The sequence below is a fragment of the Perna viridis genome, chromosome 9 (genome assembly GCF_037379345.1).
Source record: "Perna viridis isolate PV_CMFRI_1.1 ecotype Kerala chromosome 9, ASM3737934v1, whole genome shotgun sequence".
NCBI classification, from domain to species: Eukaryota; Metazoa; Mollusca; class Bivalvia; order Mytilida; family Mytilidae; genus Perna; species Perna viridis.
This window is the reverse complement of record NC_142453.1, coordinates 39,583,414-39,604,592: the sequence shown is the minus strand read 5'-3', so window position 1 is coordinate 39,604,592 and position 21,179 is coordinate 39,583,414. Positions and strand designations below refer to the sequence as shown.

Here is a 21,179-nt window from a genome sequence, read left to right as displayed (position 1 = left end):
AAATTTATTGTAAATTTTGGGCATTATATTGGAACTGTTTACATCCAACATCCATTTTGGAAGTGTCAGTTCTTTTTTTAATACTCAAAATTTTACTCACTGTCAGATATCCAAGTACTAAAGATTTGTGTATCCACAAGTATTAACATACCATAGGCAGGCAACTGTGAAATCTTATTACATGCATGTAAGTCATGTGAACCTTTTTTACACCATAGTACAGAGCAGGCTTTGATTTCATACCTAAAGTGGTCAAAGTACATACTGTAAAAGAAAAGGCACTCAGCAAGTGTGACACCTTAGTTCTATTTGAATGAAAACATCTTTTGATTTCTGTATTTCAGACATTATTTCGTCTGGAGGAAGTGAAACACATGCTGAGAATGTTACTGGACAGTTTAGCAGCAGATGTACACCTAATTTCAGACAAAGGTCGTGGTGTTGTGGATGACCTTGAACCTGATATTGCTGATGGTCGTCCAAGTTCTGTAGCTTCTTACATTTTAAATGATCCATATATGAAATTGAAAAATCCAAGGGCAGAAATGACAGCAATACTGGAGTAAAATTATATCAAGTAAAACAGTTAACTTCAGGGGATAAAATTGGATATGACTAGTCTATCATCAGATAAACTGCCTTCATTAGAAACTGTTACTGTCATACACATGTTACTTTACAGAAACTGTTAATGTCATTCACATGTGTTACTGTAGATAAACTGTTAATGTCTTACACATATGTTCCTTCAGAGAAACTTTTAATATCATACATGAGTTACTTAGAAACTGTGATAGTTTAATTTATACATATTCCGTCCACGATTACAGCAACATTTATTAATTGAATCTATGTATTTATTTTTATATTGAACCTTGTGCTCATGTTTATAAAGTTGTTTTGTACTGTAATAGCTAAGAATAAATAGACATAAGTAACATGTATATATATTTAATTAATTACGACTGAAATCAGTAAAAATAAATAACAACTGCTGATTATCATCTTACATAATATCATTTATAGAATGTATCACATAAAGGAAACACCCAAGAGAATTTTGATTTTTAGTCTGAATAAAACAAGCTATCTAAATGTACTTCACGTGTAAAATATTTACATGTGAATTTCACCTGATTTTCACCTGAATTGTGCAGAATTGTGACTAAAACTTTTTATTAGAAATTTGCATGAAAATAATGTTTTTTTAAAAATTGCATGAAAATTACATAAATTTCATTTTAAATTCATGTGAATTATTTTTGCCTGTGTAACATGACTGTTTTCTCAGGGAGTTTGTAAACAACTTGTGACTACAAACTTGATTTGGTTAATGTAATTTTATTTTTGATAGTGCTCCTATGTATAAAACATACCAAATATAAAGTGTTAAGTATGTTCTTCTTCATTCTCCCGAGTCAGGAAGTGAAGGGTGAACTCAAAGCCTTGACTTGGGAGGATGGTTCATCTATTGTATCAGAAAATGACAAAACACAGCAAAAAGATTATAAATAGAGTGTAAACATATGAATAACCAATATACTTACTCCTACAATATTGTCACATAAACAAAAAAAAATCATTTGTATGTGTGTTTTAAATATTTAAATAAGAAATAAAATTTTTAGCAATAACACATGTGCACAGGCATAACTTTGAAAATACAAATCAGAAATGCATGATCATAAATGAATTAAGAAAAAGACTGACCAGCCCTATACATAAGAACTAATTGGAAAGGTAATACAATGTACATGGATAAAACAAACAACTGTAGTTCTGGCAAATCATATTTTAAATAATATAATCTATTTATGATTATCAAATGCAATTGTAACCTGAAAAAAGTAGGATTTTTTTGGTCAATATGATTCAATCACAGTAAACAACAAACTCAGGACAATATAAAATCAAATTTTGGTCAATTAGTAAAGTATTAGTGATGAGAAGGAAGACTATTCCCTAACACATGTAAAATGGGTTGACAGATGAGAAGAAAGACTATTCCCTAACACATGTAAAATGGGTTGACATAAATCTAATGCACACAATGTAGGTTTCCTTGACAAATCTGTTAAATAGGATGAAAACATGTAATAAGTTTTATGATAATATGGTCCCATCTTTGTAGAAAAAAAAAGGTCTTATCAAAATAGGAAATCAACATGCATGATTTTATGAGCCTGTATTTTTGTATACTGATATACAGTTGTCGCCTTTCCATCAGTTGCCTGTACACAATTCAACTCAAGAATGCTGCATAAAAGGATTGTAATGATTTTTTAAAGTATTCCCTCGATGGATAAAAAAACCTTTCAATTTTTTTGTTGTTTTCCAATTCATTTATTTTAATGTATAACAGAAGAGGGGCCAATGTATCATTAGTGTCATAGCAAAGTACCAAATTTTACATCATTATGTTGAGGGAAGAAGTAGGACTGACAATATTGGACAATGTTTTAGTAGTTTGGCATGTACTTGTGGCAGATATTACAAGCCGTGAAAATTTACTTACTATAATACTAATAAACCAGTTTTGCCTCTATGTCAACACCACAGAATGAGACAGCTCAATGTAGATAAGGCTACCTTAAACAACCTGTATGAAGAATAATTATACAACAGTAAGACCATCTTGTCAGTTTGTCAGAATGACAATTTTGATTCAAAGTTCACTATCAAACTACCACACAAAAATATAGATACATCTTGCACCAATTATACCATATACTAAAAGCAATTACATAATTGTGATTCAAGGAATATAAATTGGCCTTAGGAATAAAGATTTATTTTTGCAGTACTGAGAATTTGACATGCCAAAGACCTCAATGAAGAAAGCATTATCACATTTTTATGTGAAGGTTACTTAAAGTTTGAAGAGGTAATACAAAATAACAAAACAACATTCTGCAATCCAAACCTTAAAACAATTCATTAATGATGATACATAGAAAATACTTCTAAATTTTCAAAATATTTTTTTTTTAAATTCAAGCCATTTAAATCTTCAAATGTCTGGTCAAATGCAGATTAAATAAAATACAATATAAACCAAAAATACACTATTCCATTATAGTACTAATGTTAGTATTATATTTTCTCTGTTCTACATAATAATGTATTTAAAATGTTCATAAGACCAATATCTATCCAGAAAAGTTGAACGACCAGTTAATCACAAAGCTTTATTACTACTGCCATTAATAATAAGCAACAGAGAGTTTGAGATTTTTAACTGACTCTAATAACTGTACTTCCATGTCATAGAAGGAAAGATCTATAGGAGAGAATTTGATTAGATTAAAGTTATGTAACTTTATGATCCATTCTGGTTTGTTCTGTAGGTCTAGTAATGCTTCCGTTATCTGCTTCTTCAAATCAGCTGGAAAAAAAGTTTGTATTAAATGTTGGCAAAACAAATACATAATCATCAGATCAAAAGAACAATTATAAAATACCAGAATCCCAAGATATGGCTTAAAGCCAGGAGTGACATCAAGAAGATGTGGACAAAATTACAGTCATAGGAAATGCTGACAAATTACAAAGTAACTGAGAATGTGATTATGTAGTATTTAAATTCTGAATCACTATTATAAAGAGAACCATTGTGAGGATCAGAAATTAGTGTGTGTGTACTTTATGATCATGTCCATTTCAGACCTTATATTCAAATGAACTATAAGTTTTTAAAGTATGTACAATTATACCTGGTAATCTTTTATTAAAAACAACAGGTTGAATTGGCATTGGTCCCAGTGATGTTAAAACTTTTATATCATCTTTATTTTCTGGATGATCTTTGAAGTAATATCGTAGTGTGTTAGAATCGATAGCTGCTATATCAGCCTTTCTGTCAAGCACCATTTTGATTGAATTTTTATGAGCACCTATAATGCAGTATAAACATTCTAAAATTTAATAACCTGAAGTTAGTTAAGGGGAGATAACTGATAAATTTCTTTTCTAAAAAAGTTGTGTAGTTTCATATTTTGTTTTTTTTTCAGCTTTTTTATTCTTTTTTTTTTAAGTTGGTTTCTATTAATACACTTCTTTTAATTGAGTTTATGAAAAACTATAAAATCACATTTTCCTGCACAATAAAAAATCAATGTAATTATACAAAAAACTTTGAATTCCTAATTGCAGTGTAAAATAAACTCACATTATATTTCATGCACAAATGTTATACTATAGTTACTATCATTTAAAGAGTTTTGTCACCTGAGTAAAGTGTATTTCCGAAGAAAGTAGCATTGTACCCCCTTTTCTTCAGTTCTCCCAGGACAATCAGGGATCCACTTAAAGAGCTGTGATGGTTAAAGGCAAAAGAATATCCCTTCAAATCAGAAAAATCCTTGAAACTTTTCCTGTCAAAAAACAGAGTTGCTAAACATAATCTTCATGTAATGCATAAAACTCACAATGAAAAACAATTTCTCTAGTAAAAATATTTAGAAAAGTTTTTATTCAGCAATTTAATATATCTTCAGATTTAATGTGGTTATTCAAGTCTAACTCACATGAAAGATAATGAAAAAAGTTTTATTATTATGACAAAAGGATGGTTTTCTGAAGGCATAAGAAAAACTACCCTCACCTTAAGTCTTTTTTAGTTAATCAAGCCAACCAAAATTTCTTCCTCAAATATAACAAAATAGCTGTTTTAGTTTCATCAATATTCAATGGAAACAAATGATACCAGGTTACAAGCTGTATATATCAACAGGAATACAGACATGCAAGATACTTCTTATTTCCTCCATAACTTATTGGGCAAGGATTATAATAAATTATCGTACCTTTGACCATTGTCAGCATGTACTATTATATCAGAATAGTAAACTGGTCTAGATTCTCCAAGGGGATGTTCAAAAACTGGGGCAGCAGGGCAGAGCTCAACAGGCTTGTTGGCTTTAAGCATCTGTAACATACCAGGACAGCACATAAAACCTTCAAATAAATAAAATCACTATTTGAGTTACCGGTATTTCACACTTGTAAAATACAGATTTTTTTTAATAACATTACAAACTTTGTTTCTGTTTCAAATCTTTCAGAAAATACAATACAATGAAGAATATCCAATTACAGAACAATCCCCATGCATGGGAAGGGGGATGGTTAGGATCTGAATTAAAATAAAAAGGCAGGACCAGAGTTTATGGTTTAAACAATTCAACAGAAGGAACTTGTAAAACATCAGAATAAGTGTCAGACATACCAAAAATCACTACTATACTATAAATTACAACTTAAAAAATGGATTTATAGTCAAAAGGCCAATAACGAAACATCTATGGACAGATTTATTCAGACCTATATATAGGTCAATAATAGATATTTACATATGAAAGGTGCACCATTGTCATGGGAAGCAGGGTCTAAATGTAGGTCACAGGGTTATTTCTAATTATTCAGGCTCAGAACATTTTTATTTTTTCTCAATAAAACATATACTTACTAAAAGAAAGCCAAGATATTCCCTTTTTATGAAGGTACGAAAAAGTTTTATCCAATTCCCTTAAATTGTCTAGTATTAATATCATGGAGAGAATTTTAATTTATTATTGAGTGAATTTTATGGTGCATTTGTTTGTAATTTCAGTTCATTTTGTACCTTACATTGAAAGGAGGATGGTTAAGGCATATTATAACTAGTTTAACCCCACCACAGGCTTGTATAAAAGGCTGTTTATGTCAAATACCTGATAAACCAACACAATAATACTTATTTCTAACATGATAAATCTTGTTTTCATGCAATAAATATAGTTTTAATGCATTAAACATTTAGCAATGTCTGATAAAACTTCCCACTTTTCCTTTCATGCATTTTAAGGCATCAAATTAATGTCAAAAGTTAAAAAGTGAAGTGACTAAATGTGTCATATTGATCAATTTCAATTAAAGTGTATAAACTTTTCAAAAGCAGTATTTGGAAATCTCTTGTACAGTACCCAAAAGCAGCTTTAAACTGGTTAAATTACCATTAACACATTTAAGTCATTATTAAATGTTTGCATAGCAGCAACATGAGAAAGTTGAATATTTAATACATTAAAATCATTAAATGTTTACAATGCATTTAACAAGCTGAAGTTGTAGTAAGCAAGTTATTGTTGTATCTAAGTAGCATTCCAGCTAAGGATCATGCAAAATGTGATTCATGGGTAAAAAGCCTACATATTTTTATTTTTTATATTTTGTTTGAAATGTCATAGTAAACAGAAAATAACATGTGATTTTTCATATAACCCGTGCTCTTAGGAGATAAAAATTATACAGAATGCACTGTAGATTTCAAAATTAAGGGAGATGACTCTGTAAATGACACTCAAATACAATACAATCTACTGGATTTTCAATAATGAATAATTACTCATTTCATAGTATAGACCCATAAAACAACTTAATTACTAAAATAAAAATATGTAGCCTTTTTTGGGGTGTATCACATTCTTCCAATTTTGCATGATTCTTACAAAGACAGCTACTTAATACACTAAAATTATTATTAAATGTTTGTATTGCAGTTAACACATTAAAGAACATGTAAACACATAAAAGTTGCATTCAACATGTTCAAGTTGCATTTAATGCAATTAATATGCAATAATTCAATGCCTTAAATGCATTTTTAATAACATATTAGGCCAAAGAGACGCTTATTCCAAACATGATAATGTTTTCATTTCACCAATGGGTTATAAGTTGACTCATTCAGTTACAGTTTTAATGAGCTTATAGATCCTTTTGTTCTAACAAATTAATGTGAGGTAACCTCTAAAATGTGTATTTATCTTGTAAAATCAACATTTGAATCTTAAATGTGTTACTTTATTGGGTTTTTGAGTTTCAGACATGAGCAGCCTTTATGTGCCTGTCCACAGACATGAAATGTTAGTCATTAATGTATCTTTGTGTTGTTATTTCTCTTTGTAGTTTTATTAGACATGTCACGAACCTGTTACCATGGATCCTATCACTTTTATTGTTGGAGCCTTCCAGACCTTACTAAAATGTAGGTTTATCCTTATTGAAGACCTTTTGGTGATCTCTAAAAGTATTTACTATTTTAATATGTAAGTTATACTCTGAAGCATTTGTTGTGTTCCAAAATATCCATTCTTTTTTCCATAGTAGGGACCAAATAGTTTGTTTTACTTGGCTATTATGTGAACAAAATTGAATGTTTTCAATACATTACAGTCCTACAATAATTGTCTACAATCAAGAATACTTATGACCAAAACACCTGAAAAATAGGCATATTCATACTAATTCTTAAAAGGTAATACAAAACAACCTGTAAACAAAGTGCACGAAAACTGGTCCAAACTCGTGATCCATTTCACATAATCTTAACTGTAAAATTGAAAGTAAGTTATTACATCACAATAGAAAAAGCATTGTGACATCATCACTTGTGATCTTTTTTTACACTTCCAACTTTTTGTCAAATGGACTACAGGACATTTTGTATAACATGTTCAAAAATAAGAAACATCACTTCATATAAATTCTTAAATTGATATCTGGACTGTCAATTCATTAGGAACTTGTTATCTGTACTGAAAACTTGTTCATAAAATAAATAAGTTTCTAATGGAATCCAGTCCATATATCAATTTAAGAATTGATTCATTTATGAAAACACTCTTATGTTTAGTGTTATGAGTATTTGAATCGTGAAGTGAAGACCAATTGATGTCACAGTACCAAGCAATGGTATACAAAATAACCTGGTTTTAGCAATGAGAACCAACTTGCAAGAAAATTTAGGTTACAAATCAAATTGAAATATAAGACCATATACCTATATCTACATCATCTGTAGAGAATGGATCTTCTCGGTCTTCTGGAGGACCACTCCATCTTGACTCATGGATCAGGTAAGTCTTCCTCCCAGTCACTTCTTCAAGGTAATACATGATGTTCTCATATACCTCTACAGGTATACCTGGTGCCAGGTATGTTATAAATCTCAGCTTTCCTGGTGATGACATCTTCAATGGCAAATGTACTAGAATTATACTGGTGCATTAAACCAATAAGAGTATTACAGGTAGAGTAAATCAATCTCAATATCTGCTTTAAAAATATATGCTAATAAAATGTTTCCTAAGATGCATCTCGATACAACCAACGATGTTGAACCCAAAATATTTGGGGCAAGTATAGATGCACAATTCATTCTTAAAAAGCTTTGAATTTTGGTTGTGATTAAATATATATTTTTTTTCAGTCTTATAAAAAAGTGTAGATCAAATCATTGAAAAAAATAGTTTATATTAATCATGTTAATTTGATTCAGTTTTTTAGTACTCGGTATTCACATTTCTTCCTAGAAATGATTTGGTCTAAATATGGTGCACAAAAGAATATACTATCACAAGTTAATTTTAAAATTAACTATTGATTTGTATATAAAAAATTGTCATATACAAGTAGATTAATCAGGACATCCAAATTATGATTAAAATGGATGTGTGCTATTAAGTGCTATCTTCCTGTTAACTAGGAATGACATGTACATTGATGTAGACTGAGCTGATTTATTTCCAATATTAAAGAGTCCCATGTGATGCAAACAACCATAATTATCATTATAATAACTCAAAATATACACATGGGCGGATCAAGGTGAGGGTGTAATGGGTGTACACCCCTTTTCAAAGTAAATAACAAAAACTATTGTAATCTGCTAAATTCGTAATGAATATGGCAATTTATCATATTCATTCATTAAATATGCCATTATCTGGTTTCCAGTAATTACACCTCTCCCCACCATAAAATCCAAGATTCACCCCAGAACAGTAAAATAAAAGTCCATGGATCTGGTTCAACAAAATAAATTTTATAGATTGAGGGCAACATATATTCTATAAGATAATGACTGTTCAAACAATATATGATAACTAGGCAAAATGTATACCCCAAAATATATAAGAATTTTTTTATACTTCGTTTTGATATCAATAATAATGTTTAATAAAAAAAAAAGTACATGTATTGTACATGTAATAAGCCCTTTTATGGATATAAGTTTATTATCCTAAAAGGTTTTAATGCTACAATTAACACACACATGACATGTTGGAGGCACACTGTACTGTTTGTATGACTGTATGTATGTTCTCTAATTCAAAATAATTTATATCCAAATATCAAATATCCTAAAAAAGATATTGATTCAATTAATTACAACACCTTGTATACTCAGTGATTCGTATACTATACTAAAGATTATCACTAATTTTTTAGATATTATTTTTTCTATCAGAAAAATTTTATTTCATAACAAATATCTCTTCTCATAACATTTGATTAATATTCTATTTACATGTATACCGCTAATATATAAGTTACACTTTTATGTATCAATTATATGGGCCTTTGCCAATTATTGTAATTGTGTTTGTGCCAATAAAGAATATACATATATACATAGATTTGAAATATTTTAATTCACATCAGAGTGTCAACTTTTCATTTCTGCTGAAGATATTTCTATTAATGTAGGAACGGTCATTAATTTAAAAAAAAAATAGCAGTATCAGATTCAAATCTAGTAAACTACAATAAAATACAATTAGCCTAATAAGTAATTGCTAAATTGATGTTGATATAACTGTACAATACTTACTTGTCCAACGATAACTTGTCAATGTCTAATGAACTAGGGGGAGCTAATTGTCAGGGACATTCAGTCCCTAACAAAATTATGTAATAAGTACTTAACTACTTTTGTCATGTAAATTAAAAAAACGAACAGTGTCTGAACAGTAATCAACCAAGGTTCATATACAAAAAAAATGAAAGTCCCTAGTGAAACGACAAACGAACAAAGACTCAATGAGGTGATTTAAGAAAAAAAACAATTAGCAAATGACTACTTTTGTCATTTAAATTTTAGAACAACAGTGTCATTTACAATCAACCATATATATACATTTCACTCACATTCCTCCTGTTTATCAGCTGATTCGTGCGTGCACAATCTCCGAACTTGACTCCGGTTTCTAATTTCTACTTTCATTTTCAAGAAGGCTGAGAAATGCCCGATTCTTTGACTGGTATTGCTGTTGGACTTGCTGCAGATGCTAGCATTGCTTGTCTGCTATATTACTTCTACAAAAGAAGTAGAAAAGCGGCAACTGAAATCCAGGTTGATTTTTTAAATTTCTCAGTTTCTTCTTCGTGGTCTAAAATCAATCAATTTGGCTATTGTCATTGAACTAGTTATTTCATAATTTGTTCCCTATTTCACTATATGACATGTAGAAGTCTAAAGTGCATAATCTCTAAAATTTTGGATTTCTTCAAAAAGTGAAATGTACAAACTTGCTTCGTCTATTCATGATATTTCAAATTGAAGGTCATGTCCATAAATTATATCAACTTCACAAATTCTGTGGGGGCATGATGAAAATTAAGGTCTTATGACTATTTAAGTAGAATGGTTTCATGCTGTTGTTGTCATTTCCTGCCCAGACAATAATTTGATATTGCAACTTGAATTATATGTGCCATTCCATGACAGTGATATTTCAATATTTATGAAAATTAGAGCCAAAATATATGTAAAGTTGTTTTCCAGTGCCAAAAGCATGATAATAATAAATTTCCCCATTTCTTTCCCCAAAATTCAAAAAAAAAAACTGTTATATTGATTTTTTTCAATATGATATGTCCAGCCAGGTCTCACCAATTACGAAGGCTTTTTTCATACGTTTAAAAAACTCAACAATTCACTTTTCCCTCACTTCTCATCATTTAATTGGCTCAAACAAAAACAGTACAATGGGATATACATTACATATAAACTAAATTTATGACCATGGTGCAACAGTGATGTAAATCTGATCAAAGTAGATTAATCTATACTTTAAACTTTCACGTGATATATATTAATATTATTTCTGTTAAATTAAATTGGCCTTTGATTCCAACATTCATTCATGAATTTGATAGTTATTTTTAGTATTTCTATATAAGTACTGTTTTATATATATGCTATATCTCTTGGTGTGAGGTGACGTTTTGATGAAGAAATTAAATTATGGTTGTCCAATTTCATTTTGTATTGATTTCTATGTGGTGTGTAGTGGGTGCACACCGAGAAGAAATGATATTCATCATCAATTTCCCCACTATCACGATTTACAAATACATTTTTTTCTGTATATTTTGATAGACCCTGGACCTTGTTTATCAAGCATATTTATAATATGCAACAATGTATCTGGACAGAAAATGACTATAAATGAATGGGTCTCTTTGATATTGTACCACAAGTTACCATACCTACAAAGGAAGGCTGAGGTTGATTTTTGGAGTTGTGAGTTTCACAGTTTAGATGATCCAGGAACAAGCATTATGTCCAGTCTCTAACTTGACCAGGCGTGGACTCATAGGGAGATTGACTTGGAGAAACCCAATCAAACTTGGAGAAAAAACAAATTTACATGAAATCTTGCATTTTTTACAAATTCTACACCCAAAACTTTGCTCTGCCTTTAATTCTATTTACACACCCTATCCTGAAATCCTGCTCCAGGGTTGTGACGAGAGCTTTTTAGGAATGAGGGGCAAAAGAAGGGCCAGAAACAAGCACTATTCTGTTGTCCGGATTATGACTTTACTGTAAGAGAAAGCATCTCTTGGAAATTGTATCACAAAGTGTCATACCTCAAAGGAAGACTCAGACTGATTTTGGGGATTGTGACTAGAATCATGAACATGATTAATGAATAATTGGCCAAAAGGGGTCAATTTCATTTTGGTCAAATTCTTATCCTGTGGCATATATTTAATTGCAATAAAAATTCAGAACTGTATCATGTATCAAATTTGAATGATGTGTCAACACTTGCACTTGCCCAACTGTTCAAAGTTCGACCTCTGCAGTCATCTCAGGCTGTGTCATGCAAAACAATTTACATGTATTTTCAAGTGACTTTAAATTCAGAAAAAAATACCTAGTACTTCCATCCCTTAGCTAATTAAAACAAGCAACCAATGAGAATGAAATAATTATGAAAAATACACTAAAATGCCAGAAATGGATATTATGCTTTTTATACAACCATGAAAAATTTTCAATCTTATAATGGCATGGCACTGTCGTCATCCATAGACATTTGGTTATCATGTGATAACTTGAATATTAGTTGGTTGATCAACATAAAATTTTATTAAAGTGTTCCATACCACAAAAGGAAGCATGAAATTGATTTTAGGGGTTATGGCCCTAACTATTTTTTAATTCAGGACCAAAAAGGGCAAAAACAGGTCTTTCTTAAGACTAATTATATAACTCCAGTAAAAGCATATGAATGTCCTGAAAATAACGTGACTGTCATTGAATAGATTGCTTTGAAATTGTATAACAAGGGGCCAGGCTACCAAAAGGAATGTATTTTGAGGGTTAAGAATTGAACTTTTTGGAATTAGGAACAAAAAAGGGGCCTGAAAAAGGTATTTTCCTTATATGCAAACAATAACATGAGTAAAAATGAATGGATCTGGTATAAATTTTACTTCAAGGTACCATACCACCAAAGGCAGTCTAGGTTGTGACTTACGCCAACTTAGAATAAAGGACCACAAAGGGGCCGAAAACAATTTTTTTTTTTTTAGATAATTTTATGAGTAAAAGGGAATGAATTAAATTGAATTGTACCACAAGTGCAGTACCCCCAAAAGAAAAAGAACAGATATGGTGAAAGGTAACAAATGCACCAGCATATAACCTAAATACAACATAGTACATACTTTCAGATATCACCAAAAGGTCTTCAATAAGTGTAAACACACCTTTAAGTAAGCCCTGACAACTAAAGGCTTTGACAACAAAGTAATAAAATCCATGGTAACTGAACGATGACAATTCTTCAACAAACTAAAAAATAATACATGTATAAGGACACAAAGACACACTAATGACCAACATCTCCTGACTGTGGACAGGTTCATGAAATCTGTGGTTGGGTAGATCTTGTTTTATTTATAAGGCTTTTACCATCCCCCTTCAAAGTAATGGCAAAAGGAAAAAGGAAAGTTTTGATTGATTTTGGAGGTTTTAACTTCAATCATTTAGAAATAAGTGGCCAAAGAGTGACCACTTCAATTCTAGTCAAATTCTTGTCCTGTGTCATATCTAATCATAATTAAAATTCAAATCTGTCAAGTTCGAATGGTCTGTCCATACTTGGCCAGACTGTTCAGTGTTCAAGTAATCTGCGTCCTGTGAAGAATTTTATTGAATTACGTTGAATTTTAGGCAATGTTTGTACTGTGCCCTTAGATAGGGTAATTATACCCCCACCTGAAAAGCAGGAAGTACATAGTGATCATTGTATCCGTCTGTTCCCCTGTTCATCCATACGTTCATTGTCCCCAGTTCTTAATCCCAACTGCAGCTGCTGTGAAATTGCTAAAGAGATTTAACAGATTCTTTATTTCATGATGCTACTGTGCACATCCTCTTTTGTTTTTTCCATCTGAATGACATAGGGTTTTCTGAAGCAAAACATGAACTTTGTCATTTCCAAACCAAGGGGAGATCTTCTAACCTGCAACTTCTCTGAAACCACTGGATGGAATTATATGGAACTTTCACAAATTCAGTTTATATAATGCCATTGTGCACCTCTTATCTTGTTTTTCCATGTGAATGATTTTTGGGTTTTCCTGATGCAAGATATGGATTTGGTAATGTGTCAATCAAGATGGCATTATTTTCTTATCAACATCTGAATGGAATTTGATAAAATTTCATCTGAATGTCTGAAATCATTGATGGGGTTTCTTAATGGGAAGGGGGAGCATGAGTATAAGTAAGTGAGCTTTGCTCACGGTTTTTCTAGGTGTAATTTATTCTTTTTGGCATGGCTATATACATTTAACCATGTCATGAACTTTGTGGGGTGTAATATAACCACATTGAGATGTAGATACTGTCAGAAATTTGTGTTCAAACAAAAATTGTTGAAATAATGACTGTTGAACTTAGGCATTTTTCAGCAAAACTTGGTCTCATGTATGTCCACAATTCCTCCTCAAAGACTTGCAGGATTGTTATGAAAACTATTGGGGTGTTAAATTTCCATATTGGGACGTGCATATTTTATGGAATTTTTGTTTGGACAAAAATTGTTGAAATGATGACAGTTAATCAAAAAAATTGATGTGATGCATAGTTCAAAACTCTTCCGTAACAAATTGCAGGATTGTTTTGAAACTCAATGGAGTGATAAAGCACCATATGGAGTTGTGCATATTGTCAGGAATTAGTCACTGTCCTGATATTGTGTTGTAAAGAAAACAATAGTACTGATTGCTTTTTAGAGTTGGGTGATTAAGAAATAGCAGCGAATTGTGGGTCTGAAGTGTTTAGTCTATCCACTATAAAACTTGTGTCCAATATGAATTGTATGCCTACATTGCCCCCCAAATGTACAGGGTTCAACAGGTTGAGGGGGTGGTAGTATAATAACCATATTAGTTCTGTTAGGGGCAATGTCTAGTTGTTATAATTAATTAGCTGTAATTGATTACATTTTTTCAAGTAATCAATCGCAACATTGTAATCATTATATTCTGTAGTCTGCTTACATTTAATTTAATCAATTACGTTTCAATATTAATCCTGTCATTATGATGACATTTGATTACATTCTAATTACAGTATAATAGAAATAATCTTAAATTGTGTCTTATGAACAATGTCTTAAGATATTATGTCAAAAAAGAGCAATTTTTAACATTAAAAACCAATACATGTAATAAATAAGTTTCTTGTGGCAAGATTTAAATGTTCAAAGTTGTCCTGTTTGGACATGTGACCAACATGTGTTCCTGTGGTTTTCTGTTGCACTTATAGTCTCATTGTCAGATCAAAGCTTTATGTAACGACATGATGCATACCTTACCTGATTTCTTAGGTATATATCATTGATATTTGAAATTTTCAGTTGCACAAAGTGTGAAGCCAAAAAAACACTGAGGCTTCATGGCTTGTATAAAAAATTGTAGCTATAATGTAGCTTTTTGGACATACCTTGGTTGAACTTATTGATGCTGGATTTAGCTTCTTTTTTTATTATTTTTGGTTTGGAGTACTTCATGTATATACTTTATTTTTATTTTGAACTTCCAAAGTAAATGGTTCTAATGCTGCTGATTAGAGGATACTTCTTGAAACACATACAACATATCCAAATTTTCAGTATCTATATATAATAAGTATTTTTTTATTTATTTGACAACTTTGATTTTTTTATCAAGAAGGAATAACTGTAATCTTTCAAGCTGCTTCACTAAATTTTTTAAAAATGATATTGGCTTACTAATTTTTTTAAAAATGTATGATAAATAATGATTCTATGGACTTGTTCAATCAGTACTTGTTCACCTCAAAAGCCAGCTTCAGTCACCTAAAACTCCTGTCATTTACCTGTATCTTAGTGCACATACCTGTACATGTATACATGTAATTTACTAATTAGAATTCAGTTCCTATGTATTTTCCTGTCTATAAATTCTCTACATTGAGAGAAAAAACACAATATTAATCTATAAATTCAAACACAAATTCTTTCCATGTCATCATCAAGTCACATATTTTGACAGAATGCAAAGTTTTACAACTTGGATCAAGATTTGGTAAGAAGTTTGGAGAAGATGCCAGGCCAGACAATACCATATGGCTGTGTTGAGGGGGTTACACAAGCTACCAGGAGACTGAGAAGTCACTATAAAGATGATATACAGGGGGTCATTAGGAATGTTGCACTTGTAGAACACAAGTCTAAAAGAAGTAACGGTATTTGGTAAGAATTCAGTTTTTTACATTTTTAAGTTTAAGTAACTGTTTAAAAATATTCTTATTTTATGTCAAAAGTTTAAAATGCAATTTATTTCATAAAAGTGCAGTGGTAGATAGAAAGGAGTGTTCCGTGACCCTTTTTCTTGGAGACTTCTGCAATATTTGGACAAAAACTACCCAAAGATAGCTTGTATGAATTGCGCATTTGTTGACCAGTTTTCAGTGGGTTTAAGGTTTAAGGTCTAACATATGTTTAAATGTCCAATTCTAAATTTTTAAAACCACTTTTATTCTGTGTCAGAAACCTATGCTGTGTCAAAAAATTGATTACAATCCAAAGTCAGAATTTTGTAATCTTTCTGCAATGTTCAGAGTTTGACCTCAGAAGTTGTATCAAGCTGCACACAGCAGAGCATTTAAGTATTGTACATCACATATTATTTATCTCCTAGGTCTGATGTGAAGAATGTAATCAGAGATGTTGTGGATAGTGTCCCTTTCTACCTGCACAAAATAAATCGAGATGGTGTCAATGATGTCAGGGTTCATGTTTCAGAGCCAAAAAGTGCTGAATTCTTACTGGACGAATTAACTGTGACCTTTGATGATTATAAATCAAACAGTTCAAGTCTCTTAGCACGGGGAATCGACAGAATCTTTGGAGAGGTTACTAAAGGTGTTCATGAATATGAGAAAATGTTGATTCTAGGAACACCGTTGTTGGGAATAGGGAAATTGAAGTTAGAAAGTGGGAAAGTCACTATTGGACCAACAGATTCTGGAGCACGTTTTATTATGACAGAGAAATCCAAAGATGAACTGATCAAACATTTTTCTTCTCAATCCTTCTATATAAAGATATTTGTAGGTATTGCCGGAGTCATAGGCTTTGGTCTTGCTGCTTTTTTAGTCAGAAAATTATACAGAAGATGGAAAAACCAAAGAATGTATGAAGAGATGATTGAAGAGGCTCAGCGAAGAAGACAGGCTGCACGGGATGTAGCAGAAACAGCAACAAACAACAGGAACACAGACAATTCTATTGGCAATAACCTAGAATGTGTAGTTTGTTTGAACAATCCAAGGGAAGTAATCCTGTTAAATTGTGGACATATTTGTTTATGTGTAGATTGTGTACAGGAACTACCTCGTCCAATGAAATGTCCTGTGTGTAGACAAGATGTACAGCGCTTTCAAAATGCATACATGGCATAGATATTAACATATTTCAGAGTTCAAATTATGACTGTGATATTGTTGTATGTAGCATACTTATACAATCACTAAACAATCTGTTCTTCAGATTCAGTTTCTTCCATTTTCTTGTTGCTTTAAACATTAGCAGGACATGTTTATTTTATATAGTGTATAGTTGTAGGGGTGTCCTTCCTTCCGTTCATCCTTCTTTTACTCAGGAGGACTCGTCTTTTATCCATTATTCCTCCCACACCACCTGAATGGATTGTATGAAACTTTCACAGAATCTTTATTACATCTTCCCATGGTGTACCTCCTACTTCTAGATTTTAATCTGAATCAATTCCAAATCCAAATCAAAATGGAGGTTAAAAGGTGCATGTTATCAAATGGGGGAGTGGGGGTATCAAGTTAGTGAGATTGCTCACAGTTTTTCTAGTTCAAATCTTAATTCTTGTCACATAACCACAAAATTATTTTTTCAATACTCATTTTACACAGAATTTAGGATGCAAGTTTCCTCACAAGATTTTCTTTCAGAAGAATGCTATCAATTAGCTATTTTCATTAGAGAAGGACATGTAGCAAGTCTAGGAGTTGTAAATAGGAGTCCAAGATATTTTTTCACACTGGACTGTAATTCCATGCAGGTTTAATTGTTTTTACTCTTTTAAGTGTAAGTGTTTGTAAGAATCAGGCAGAATGGGAAAAATCAGAAAAATGCATGTAAAAACCCCACCGAACGGAAAATGTAATATCACTCAAAAATACTTTCTCTTTTTTAAAAGACTATTATTTGATCTCTGCATCACTGACTTTGTTCAGAAATTTTTCAATAGAATGTTAGGAAAATGAGCTTTTTTTACAGAGTTATATGAACTTGAAATGTTCATTTTCATTGCATCTCAATGCACCAACATGGATATGGAAAATATTGTCTTTTTTCCTTGATTCCATTGTTGCAAATAGCCAATTTACACTATCAAAATGATGGGTTTTTTTTCCATACCATGTTTCACCCACTGCCTGATTCTTACAGAGACTGACACTTAATATAATATCAGATGCTCCCCCTAGATTTGTTTTTCCCATCATAGGAAGTAAGATATAATGTTTTAGTGTGATTTTTTATTTGCTTTCCCATTCTTCTTAAACAAATGTTTCATCAATTTTTTTCCTTATTGACTAGGATGCTTGCCCATATGTAACACATTTAGATTATGTATATTTAATTGTTTTGGTAATTTTTAATATTTTTAGGCACTTCCATCATTTTGATTTTTTTTTTATAAAACAAGGTATTGTTTAAGTCTACAAACTATTTATCAATAGTTTAACCTTAATTGAAAAAATATTTTAACCACAAAAAGTAGAATATTTATTCATCATTTTCTCCAAAGTTGGAGTTCTTGAACTTCATTATCTTGAATAATGGACACATGGTTTCTAAACCCAAGTTGTTGTTCAGTAAAAGATATAAAATTTCTTTTTAAGTTGTAGATGATCCTTTAATTGATGCCAAAATGTCTACCATGTCTACTATGGCTACATTCTATTTATCAGATAAGGCATAATTGTGATTTTGTATCAAATTTATTTGTTATTTCAGCCATTTTTAGAGAGTTACATGTATTTCAAATTTTCACTGATAATTTCCATCAGAATTATGTGCTTATTTTGATATTTCTCTATTTGAGTCATAATGCTATAGATAAAAACTTGTATACATGTATATTCTGTTGCAATATGTTTACATTTAGGGTAAAATTTGCTAGATTGACTGGACTATTAGTATTTTAAAGCATTTGTTATAAGTACTGAGTAAACCTTGTTTGTTTTGTAAAGAAACTTACGTTTTAGTTTACCAGATTTCACTGATAAACAAAGTGGAAAGTCACTAAACACGAATTTCATGTGAACATTTCGTGTGAATTTCATGTGAAGACTCCATTCACCCGAATTTCACATGAACTCTGTCACTTAGTTTATTTGCTCAATTCAGGTGAAAATCATGTGAAATTTGTGTGAAAATCACGTGAAATGATTTTGCCTGTGTTCAATTAATTGCAGTTATAAACAATATTAAAAACTTATATTCACATAGGACTAGGTACGATAAGGCCTATATTTGGTCCCCTGCATGACCAGAAATTAGAAATTTGTTTCTGTTCTGAATGTTAGATAAAATAACCACATTTATAAGCATATCATCCTTAAATGACTGAAAATATGACCTAAACTTGGCAAATCTGGAAATTTTCTCTCAAATGTGCCAAAAATTAGGGATTTTTTGTATCATTTTTTCAATTGTTTGAGTGTCTTCGCCAACTTGACTTGAAAGTATTGCGTCTGATAAGAGTTCAAATCAGTTAAGATATCCATGGGTCACATTGGCAGAGACATTTGAAAATAACATAATTAATATTGCAAAATTGCATTTTCCCCAATTTTGTTGTCTTGGCAGATTTTCTGATTTGATACAACTGAAAATTTATTAAATAGTGAAAATTTAAAAGTATACTACAAAAAAATAGTCGTTCATTTTACAGTGCATATCACATTGTTGTCATTTACTTGAAAACTATTTTGTAAAAGAGAGGGCCAGATGTGGCCCTTTAGGTTGTGAGTTATCTATTGTAAGTTGATAAAAACATTATATTATGATAATTAGGCTAACAGTTACAGTTTTAACATAGACCTAGCAAGATTTCCATTGTGAGTTATAGCCTTTTAGTCATGAAACCAAAAGGATTTCATATTTTTGATTATTATCTTAAAATGTTTTTTATATCTGATTATGTAATCCTTTTTGCTTTGATGTAAAAATAAGACTTGATTAAGCTTGTATTTTTGGTTGTATATGTGGTAAGTGAATGAACCAGACAGCTAATTTTGAAAAAAGAATTATTTTTTCACACTAATTTATTTCAAATGTAAATAAAATATTATAATTTAACCTTTGTCTTTTTTGTAAACCAATTGATAGAAATATGCCTGGAATGTGATATATGACTAAGAACTAAGTCACATTCCTTTTAACGTCACCCATGCTTTTACTGATTTGATTTGATTATTCCAAACAAGAGTTGAGGCAAACTGAAAATGCTTGTTTGGTTCCAGGTCCTCATTCATCTTTATTCGAGTTCCTCATCACAGATTATTACCATACATTTACCCAGACCCTTTTAAAACTGATTTTTAGGAGTGTTTAATTTTGAAATGTTTTTTTTTTTTCAGTCCCCAGATTTAGAAGGAGGGGGGAGGTTGTGATCACACCAAAGTACTTTAATCCTGCCAAAATTATTTGCGCCTGTCCCAAGTCAGGAATTTCTGGTCTCTGTATGTCTTCTTTCATTTTCACTTTCAGTTTACTTTTACTTGCTGAAGTATATGGGGACAACAATTTCGTTGTACCTGTGGATTATATTGTTACGAGGCCAGCTACAGCCTGCCCTGTGGTGGGAAGGTTTCCTCATCGATCATTGAAGACCCATTGGTGGCCTTGAGTTGACATTTTCATCCTAGTGGAGTTTTGTTTTTTTGACATATTCACCTTTTCTTATTCTTGTTATATATCAATGATTAAAAGCTTTGTTGAGAGCAGCATTCTACAGTGCAGTGGTGGAAACCCTAAATAGTAGGGCAAGTGTAGACACCTATCAGTATTTGACACATTTAAGCATAAGGACTTACAATTTATTATAGACACAACAAATGGTTTGGAAAACTACATTGCACAAAACTTTAAATTAAGTTTAAAAATATTCAAAATCAAACAAAAAATACAGTCAATATTTTGGGTGTGACCCCTTATATATTCGAAAACTATAAGAAATATCCGAAATCTGCTTGAAAAATGCAGGCAGGATTTTTAATGAAGAATCCAATAATAAAAAAATTAAAAATCAGACCAAAAAATAAAAAAGTCCATTTTTTTTAGGTGTGGCCCTTTGACCACTGAACTCGGATTAAAAAAACACAAGCTGGAATTTTTAAGAGGAATCTAACAAAATACAATTTTTGAAATCTGACCAAAAAGAAAAAAAGCTGAATTTTTTGGGCATTCCCCAATTTTGACCCCCTATTACTTGAAAACAGTCCAAAACACATACAATCTGCTGAAACATTTGTTACCAGAACT

At 31.1% G+C, this 21,179-nt stretch overlaps 3 protein-coding genes across 6 annotated transcripts in view; 2 read left to right on the top strand and 1 right to left on the bottom strand.

Moving 5' to 3' along the window:
• The window catches only part of LOC148608467 (uncharacterized), a 28,324-nt gene extending 27,384 nt beyond the window's left edge, over positions 1 to 940 (top strand). For both annotated transcript variants that reach the window (XM_088546745.1, XM_088546746.1), the window contains exon 31: positions 345 to 940. In XM_088546745.1, coding sequence (XP_088402871.1) covers positions 345 to 566 — 222 coding nt within the window. In that variant the 3' untranslated portion in view covers positions 567 to 940. The remainder of the gene's footprint in view (positions 1 to 344) is intronic.
• LOC148608466 (uncharacterized) lies at positions 936 to 10,030 on the bottom strand. Of its 3 annotated transcripts, none has more exons than XM_088546750.1 (6): positions 9,973 to 10,030; positions 7,823 to 8,012; positions 4,806 to 4,956; positions 4,228 to 4,373; positions 3,714 to 3,893; positions 936 to 3,385 (listed from the first exon to the last, which is right to left on the bottom strand). In XM_088546750.1, the coding sequence occupies exons 2-6, from the start codon at positions 8,010 to 8,012 to the stop codon at positions 3,204 to 3,206; spliced, it is 849 nt and encodes a 282-aa protein (XP_088402876.1). In that variant the 5' UTR covers positions 9,973 to 10,030; the 3' UTR covers positions 936 to 3,203. The 3 variants fall into 3 exon arrangements, with proteins under 3 accessions (XP_088402876.1, XP_088402875.1, XP_088402877.1); XM_088546749.1 differs by having other exon boundaries at positions 7,823 to 8,029; positions 9,973 to 10,000; XM_088546751.1 differs by lacking the exon at positions 9,973 to 10,030 and adding an exon at positions 9,656 to 9,861.
• Positions 10,023 to 19,988, top strand: LOC148608465 (mitochondrial ubiquitin ligase activator of NFKB 1-like). The gene is made up of 3 exons (XM_088546748.1): positions 10,023 to 10,177; positions 15,646 to 15,845; positions 16,294 to 19,988. Exons 1-3 carry the CDS (start codon positions 10,067 to 10,069, stop codon positions 17,054 to 17,056), a joined length of 1,074 nt encoding a protein of 357 aa, XP_088402874.1. The 5' UTR covers positions 10,023 to 10,066; the 3' UTR covers positions 17,057 to 19,988.
• The last annotated feature ends 1,191 nt before the right edge of the window (positions 19,989 to 21,179 follow it).